Raw genomic sequence first — 7,606 nt, 5'->3', positions numbered from 1 at the left:
ACACTCCCTGAAGACAAGGTCTGGATTTATGTCCCTTTGGGGCACTCTGCAGTGCCCCTTTCCCTTCTCCCTTTGTTAAAAGGGTCCCAAAGCCTTTTCACATGGCAGGCAGATCAGGGACTAAAACCTCAGTGCCAGCCACCTGCCTTCAACTCTGCTCCACAGTCCAAACTCCACCTCTTGGAGACTGGGCCAGCCCTACCTCCAAGGTCCCCAAGGGGAATCCCACCCATGATGGATGATTACTATCCAGGAGAAAGAGCAGTGCCATGAAGAGTTTTGAGGAATAAAGATGAGTTCTCTTGGTGGCCCAGAAGAGGGTTTTGTGTTGGAGGAAACATGCACACCCAAGGCCATGGGAGATGAAGAGAGGGCTCAGCCCCAGCATTCCACAGCCCCTCCATCTGCCCCCTAGCACACCCCATGGGGATGGGATCCTGTTGGCCTCTGGGGAACTCATCCTTTCTCCAGATAAGAGACACCCGCCCTTTTTCTCATAGGGGCCAGACATTAATCCTGAGAGTTGTGAACATGAACATTTTTCAATTCTACATTCAGGGCTGCTGTTCATTCATTCATTCAACATACATTAATTGAACACATACTGTGTGCTAAGTCTTCTTGTTTTTGGTACAGAAATATAGTGGGAAATGAGACTAGGTGCTGCCCTCAGTTTGCTGACATCCTAGTGGGCGAGGCAGACAAAAAGCAAATATACAAATAATTATATAATATAACATCAGGTCGTGATTAAGAATGGTGCGGGGGAACAAGTAAGGGCCAGGGAGTGATGGGTGAGGGGGGTAGTTAGGGAAGGCCCTTTTCAAGATCTGGGGGAAGAGTCTTCAGATGGAGGGAGCAGGATGTGCCAAGGTCCTGAGGTAGAAAGGAAGATGGTGTGTTTCAGGGACAGGAGGTTCAGTATCACTAGGCCACAGGCAGGGAAAGGACAGTAGTAGGTAATGAGGGGTGGTGGGCGGGGGCCAGACAGGCGGGGCAGGGGTGGGGTGGGCAGCCACTGTGGATATTATCTGGTTTGGGCTTTAGACGCAATGGAGAGGGAGGCTTTGTGGCTGCCTTCCCTCTTCCAAACCACCCACATTCCTGTCCTGGGCTGGAGAGGTTGGCCTGCCCAAGATTTATGGGTCAGTGGGACAAGCAAGGACTTTGGAGCCAAACAATTGGGGCCTGAGTCCCGGAAGGGTGACCTGGGGCAGGCACCTCTCCTCGCTGAGCTGTTTCCTCAGTGGGGTGTGGTGAGGGGAATGAGCTAGGCACAAGCCCCAGCCCACCTGCGACACACAGGGGCTTCGCAGAGCCAGAGAAAGGCTCCTTTTGACTTCTGCTCCTTCCTCTTGTCCCCCTGTACCCCATTCTCTCTGGGAAAGGGACCTTGGCCATCACTCTTGGTCTCCCAGGCCAGTGGATGCTCAGAGAAGGAATGAGGGGAGGTGGCTGGTGCCCCAGGGACACCAGCTCCGGGTGGAGGGGCAGGCTTTGCCTGGGAGACCTACAGGAACAAGTAAGCCCCCCTTGTCGCAGGAGCTCGAAGGAGGGAGAGGTCTGTGCGCTGACCTCCAGTCTCCGTGGGGGATGGCTGGAGAGAGGCAGGAAGGTGTGAGGGATCTGGGGGGCATGGGCCCACCTCTGTTTTTAATAAGAAGGAGGCCCAGCGAGACCCAGGGGTGTTCCTCAGGAAGAGCGAGTTGGCTGGGACGGTCCACCCGCTCCTGGAAAGGGCGGGGTCTGCGGCAGGGCCGGGGGGCAGGGCCGGGTCCACACCCGCGGCCCGGGAGCTGCAGCTCGGGTCCTGCGCTCGAGCCCAGGAGGCTGAGGGGCGGGGCTCCCAGGCCCCGCCCTCCAGGGCCCCGCCCCTCACAGGCCCCGCCCCCGCGCCCCCGCGCCCCGGGCCTCCAGGCACCGTCGCAGCCTCCCGCCCCGCCCCGCCCCTCCGCGCGTGACCTCGCCCCGCCCCGCGAGCCCCAGCCCCGCCCCCGCCCCCTGCCCCCCTCTCCTCGGTCACTTCCTGATTCCCGCTTCCTGCTTCCCAGAGGCCGGGATCCGCAGCCGCCCGAGGCCGGTGCCGCAGTCTCGGGCGCCCCCGGTGAGCGCGGCGGGCAGGGCTGGGGGCCGGGGGCGCAGGCAGGGGCGGGGGCGGCGGGGCGCGGTGGCGGGGGCCGGGTGGGAGGTCGCGCGTCCCAGGAGCCCTCCCCTCGGCGGCGCCCCACCCTCGGTCCCAACTGCCCTTGGCCACCCAGCCTCTCCCCTCCTGGGCCAGGGTCCCCGGAAGTCGGGCTCCGGGTTTACGCCCCGAGGCGGCTCAGGGATGCTCTGCAGCTTCCCGACCCGCGCCCAGTCCTGCCAGGCCCCCCGGGCCGGCCTGGGGCTCCCTGCACATCCCCGCGGGCACCGCACGTTCCCTGGGACTCAGAACTAGGGCCTAGCGCGGCCCCCTCGGCGGAGGCCGCCCCCGCCTCCTCGGCCCACCGCCACCCCCCCAACCGGCTTCCACGTCCTGGGCGGGAAGGAGCCCGCTGGGAATGACTGGGACCCTCGGAGAAGCTAAGCTGCAACTGGCTCGGCCCTCCGCCCCCTTCCCCCCTCCCGCACACATACCAGAGCCAGCTAGGGGCGCCGGGCGAGGGTCCTGCAAAGCCTCTCAGGACCCAGCGGTGTGGCATTGTCCTCTTCACCCTTGGGGGCAGGCAGCCAGGGTCTGCACCTGTGACCCCATTCTGTAAGGGGAAACTGAGAGCCAGGCCCCAGTGGCATCCTCCCCTCTCCCTTCAGGCAGCCCTGGAGGCTGAGGGGTCCTTGGGCTGGGTGGCAGCTGACGTGGCCTCTGCACACTGCAGACATGTCCTTCCGAAAAGTGGTCCGGCAGAGCAAATTCCGACACGTGTTCGGGCAGCCGGTCAAGAATGACCAGTGCTATGAAGACATTCGAGTGTCCCGTGTCACCTGGGATAGCACCTTCTGCGCAGTCAACCCCAAGTTCCTGGCTGTGATTGTGGAGGCCAGCGGTGGGGGTGCCTTCCTGGTGCTCCCCCTAAGCAAGGTGGGGCCCGTGATTGAGGGCTGGGGGAAGGACTGGAGGTGGCTTGGCCACTCCTGCCAGACCTACATCTGCTCACTCCACATCCCTACACTGCCGGGCAGGTGTCATAATCCACACTTACTGTGGCAGCCCAGGAAGAGAAAATCTTTTATTGCCACTGAGTCAGGGTTAGAGCTAACATTTCCTGCTCACCCGATGATGCCAGTGAGGCACAGGTGGGCCACCTGTGGGCCAGGTGCATCATTTCTGCTCTATGGAGGGGAAGACTGAGGCTCTGGGAGGGTCGGAGCTTGGGGGCTTTGAGTCCTCCTTTACTGTCCCCTCATGCCCGCAGACTGGCCGCATTGACAAGGCCTACCCGACAGTGTGTGGCCACACGGGACCTGTCCTGGACATAGACTGGTGTCCCCACAATGACGAAGTCATTGCCAGCGGCTCAGAGGACTGCACAGTCATGGTGAGGAGTGGGGCTGTGGTGGGTCCAAGTGGAAGGTGTGGTTCAAGATGGCCAGAAGCATGGCCAAGTACAAGCCTTAGGCGGCAGCCTCATCCCTCCCACAGGTGTGGCAGATCCCAGAGAACGGGCTAGTCTCCCCGCTGACAGAGCCGGTGGTAGTGCTGGAGGGGCACACCAAGCGAGTGGGCATTGTTACCTGGCACCCGACGGCCCGCAACGTGCTGCTCAGCGCAGGTCTGCACCATTCCCCCACCCTCGCCCTCTCCGTGCACAGCTCTGGAACCTCCCACACCTCCTCCCAGGCCCATCTGAAAGATGAGAAAGCTGAGGCCCTCAGGGGTCGAGAGGTCGGGTCTGGTCCCAGGAGGGTGCTCAAAGGGGGCCTGGTGGGCTGATGTGCCCCCACCTGGCAGGCTGTGACAATGTGGTGCTCATCTGGAATGTGGGCACGGCGGAGGAGCTGTATCGCCTGGACAGCCTGCACCCTGACCTCATCTACAATGTCAGCTGGAACCACAACGGCAGCCTCTTCTGCTCTGCGTGCAAGGACAAGAGCGTGCGCATCATTGACCCCCGCCGGGGCACCTTGGTGGCGGTATGTGGCCCTGGAGGGCGAGGGTGGCAGTGAACAGGTCAAAGGGCTCTATCGAGGCATTGCACTGACCACATTGTCCCCCAACAGGAGCGGGAGAAGGCTCACGAGGGAGCCCGGCCCATGCGGGCCATCTTTCTGGCAGACGGCAAGGTGTTCACCACAGGCTTCAGCCGCATGAGCGAGCGGCAGCTGGCGCTCTGGGACCCAGTGAGTGGCCATGGCTGGCCTGAGGCGTCAGGCTTGAAACTTAGGCCCTACCCTGGGTGAAAAGTGCAGGAGTCACCCTGGAGAGACCTGTGGTTCCCAGGTTCTCAGCCTAACACCTGAGGTTCTCAGGCCCCGGAGCCCCGCCAGCCTTTCCTCTCCCTGCCCCCTGCTCTCTGGCCTCCCCCAGTGCCTCCAGCTACCTCTGAGGCTTTGTCCACATTGTTCTTGCCAAATAGAAGGTTTTTCCCTCTTTTGCTTGCCTGTTCCCACTCAGCTGCCCGCTCTGCCAGTGCAGAGGCTCCCTCCTCCAGGAAGCCTCCCAGCCCTTCCCCTGAAGTGCTCTGTCCACAGCTCTACTTCTGTATCCTTATCTCCAGGGGCCCCTGAGACAGGCTGATGCTATCTGGCACCCCCAGCTCCAGTGTGGTGGGGATTGTCAGCACTTGCTCAGTAGTCTAAAAGCCTGGAATAGGACAGGGAAGTGGGACCCTGGGAGCAGAGAGGAGCCAGGAGGGCCTACACTATGTAGGCAAAGGCTTAGAGGTAGGAGAGGACCCACCAGCCTGGTAGAGGCAACACTGGCTGCAATGTGAGGCTGGCTGGGGCAGTCCTGATGGAGGGTTGGGACATCAAGGGGAGAGGGGAGGTTCTGGCCTAGCCTGGCCTGAATGCACCTTACCCCACATACCAGGAAAACCTAGAAGAACCCATGGCCCTGCAGGAGCTGGATTCAAGCAACGGAGCCCTTTTGCCCTTTTATGACCCCGACACCAGTGTGGTCTACGTCTGCGGCAAGGTGGGGATGGGCAGGCCTGGTGGGACTGGGAAGAGGGCTGCCCAACCAGACCGCTGAAACCTGTTCCCTCCCACCCTGCAGGGCGACTCCAGCATTCGGTACTTTGAGATCACAGACGAGCCCCCCTACATCCACTTCCTGAACACATTCACCAGCAAAGAGCCCCAGAGGGGTATGGGCAGCATGCCCAAGCGGGGCCTGGAGGTCAGCAAGTGCGAGATCGCCCGGTAAGAGGGGCCCCTGGGACAGCCGGCTTTGGGAGGGGTGGCCTGGGGTCAGGCTTGAGAGGTCAAAGTATAGAAGGCTGCTTAGGAGGCCCCGGGGTCAGGGGTCAGTCTGGGAAGGGCTGGGGTGAAGATTAGAAATGGATAGTAGAGGGAGCCAGGAGAGCTGGTGAGGGGAGTACAATGTACAGTTCCTCCCTCTCCTTTATTTTCCAGGTTCTACAAGCTACATGAGCGCAAGTGTGAGCCCATTGTCATGACTGTGCCAAGAAAGGTGAGGCCACCCAGTTCCCCTGTCCACCCACTCCCTTCTCTAGCAGACAGGCCACTTGGGGTGAGGCCTGTGAATGAGACACGGCTGAGTGTGGGTGCAGTCAGTGGGCTGAACAAACGCCAGGGTGTCCCAAGGTGTTGGGCTGTGCTGGGCGGGGGCAAGCCAAGATAAGGGTGAGCCGAGGCCCTGCCCTGGATGAACCACTGGAGACAGTCTGGAGGTCTTCCCGTTGGAGGCCGGCTGACAGTGTGGCTGGGGCAGGGCCCTCCAGTGGTGGGCAGTAGGCCAGGCGCAGGGCAGAGAGCTGGAATGGAAAGAGGAACAGGGAGTCTGGCTGCAGTGGAGGCCCCCATCAGGAGGGGATCAGGCCACCTGTGGCGGGGCCTCAGATGCCCAGCCAAGAGCCTTGGACGTGTTTCATCCTCCAGCCAGCATCTGCTGAGTGCGCCATTCAGTGCCAGGCACGTCCCAGGGAGCCGAGCTGTGAATGAGGCTGACAGGCCTGCCCCAGGCGCTCACAGACCGTGGGTGCAGCCAGCGCGCCCAGAATCCCACTAAGCCTTGCTTAGGAAGGTTGGGGAAAGCTTCAGAGAGAGCTGTTGGCCGTGCCCAGAAGGGAAGTGAAGGGACAGATTTGAGCTTAGAAAGGTGGTGACTTGGGGCCAGGCCACTGGGGTATGGGTGGACAGGGTGCAGGCCTGGAGGCCAGGAGGGTGATGAGGAGGTGGCCACCTAGAGTCCAGACGAGAGGACCCTGATGGTGGGCCCACAGCTGATCAACCTCCCCCACCCCCTGCCCAGTCGGACCTCTTCCAGGATGATCTGTACCCCGACACAGCAGGGCCTGAGGCAGCCCTGGAGGCAGAGGAGTGGGTGAGCGGGCGGGACGCAGACCCAATCCTCATCTCCCTGCGGGAGGCCTACGTGCCCAGCAAACATCGGGACCTGAAGGTCAGCCGGCGCAACGTATTATCTGACAGCCGGCCAGCCATGGCCCCTGGCTCCACTCGCCTGGGAGCCTCCACACCTGCGGCCTCCACCAATACAACCACCGCCAGCAGCAGCCTCGCTGGAGCTGGGGTATGTGCCGGGTGGTCTGGGTGGTGGTGGGAAGCCCCCATGTGCTGCATGTGCCGGGACCATTTGCTGTCTCTCTGAGCCTCAGGCCCCTGCCTGGTAGTCAATTTGGGGGGGGTGGCTACGGCTCTGTGACCCCTGACTCCCCCATGTCCCTGCAGGAGTCTGGGAAGCTGGAAGAGGTGATGCAGGAGCTGCGGGCACTGAGAGTGCTGGTCAAGGAGCAAGGGGAGCGAATTGGCCGCCTGGAGGAGCAGCTGGGCCGAATGGAAAATGGGGACGCATAGGACCATAGCCCAGTGAATGCCACTCCCCACTCCCACCTCGCCTGCTCCTCCTGTGCCCCCTTCTCACTCAGCCTCTGCCATCAGGTCACACTGCTGGCTGCCTGCCCCCTGCCCCTGCTGAGGGCCTCTGGGGCAGATTCAGGGGCCCACCCACTCCCTGGCCCATCCTGTGGGCCCTGGCTGGAGCCACCACCTGGCTTTTGTCATTCTTACTGTGGAGGGTTTTTGTACCAAGGCAAGCTTATACTCTGAGGGACCATCTCCCCACCCCTGCCTGGCCCCCTGCTCCCTCCTTAGAGGAGTAGGAGGGTGGGCTCTATATTTTCATTCCAAATAAAATTCTCTTTCTAAAAGCCAGGTTTGCCATTCTGCTGCCCGGGTGGGGCTGGGAAAAGAAGCCAGGAAACGGGATGGATGAGGCCCATAGGGATCATCAATGTGAGGAAGGTCTGGGGGCCATGAGCATCCCCCACAGTCAGTTTCCCTGAATTCTGCCAGGTAGGGACACTAAGGCAAAAGACACGTGGAAACCTCTAGGGCCATATCCTGCTTTGAGCTGGGTGCCTAGTTCCTCTTGGAGGCCTGGTCACAGGCCCCATAGCCCCAGCCTGGCCCAGTGAGGATCTGGTGC

General features: G+C 61.6%; 1 protein-coding gene across 2 annotated transcripts; it reads left to right on the top strand.

The window, feature by feature from the left end:
- The first annotated feature begins 2,015 nt into the window (after positions 1–2,015).
- CORO1B (coronin 1B) lies at positions 2,016–7,331 on the top strand. Of its 2 annotated transcripts, XM_081155685.1 has the most exons (11): positions 2,016–2,104; positions 2,856–3,058; positions 3,393–3,515; positions 3,620–3,749; positions 3,929–4,110; positions 4,198–4,317; positions 5,009–5,113; positions 5,195–5,340; positions 5,554–5,611; positions 6,413–6,691; positions 6,850–7,331. In XM_081155685.1, the coding sequence occupies exons 2-11, from the start codon at positions 2,858–2,860 to the stop codon at positions 6,973–6,975; spliced, it is 1,470 nt and encodes a 489-aa protein (XP_081011811.1). In that variant the 5' UTR covers positions 2,016–2,104; positions 2,856–2,857; the 3' UTR covers positions 6,976–7,331. The 2 variants fall into 2 exon arrangements, with proteins under 2 accessions (XP_081011811.1, XP_081011810.1); XM_081155684.1 differs by lacking the exon at positions 2,856–3,058 and having other exon boundaries at positions 2,033–2,104.
- The last annotated feature ends 275 nt before the right edge of the window (positions 7,332–7,606 follow it).

This window comes from Miniopterus schreibersii (genome assembly GCF_964146895.1).
Source record: "Miniopterus schreibersii genome assembly, chromosome: 12".
In the NCBI taxonomy this organism is placed as follows: domain Eukaryota; kingdom Metazoa; phylum Chordata; class Mammalia; order Chiroptera; family Miniopteridae; genus Miniopterus; species Miniopterus schreibersii.
The sequence above is the reverse complement of the archived record's forward strand: the minus strand, read 5'-3'. Positions and strand labels throughout refer to the sequence as shown.

Excerpts from the sequence above, each read along its gene's own strand:
- CORO1B (XM_081155685.1), top strand. The coding sequence starts at position 2,858 with ATGTCCTTCCGAAAAGTGGTCCGGCAGAGCAAATTCCGACACGTGTTC. Across the intron at positions 5,341-5,553 it reads AGCAAGTGCGAGATCGCCCG|GTTCTACAAGCTACATGAGC; the intron begins GTAAGAGGGGCC and ends TTTATTTTCCAG. Across the intron at positions 6,692-6,849 it reads GCAGCCTCGCTGGAGCTGGG|GAGTCTGGGAAGCTGGAAGA; the intron begins GTATGTGCCGGG and ends ATGTCCCTGCAG.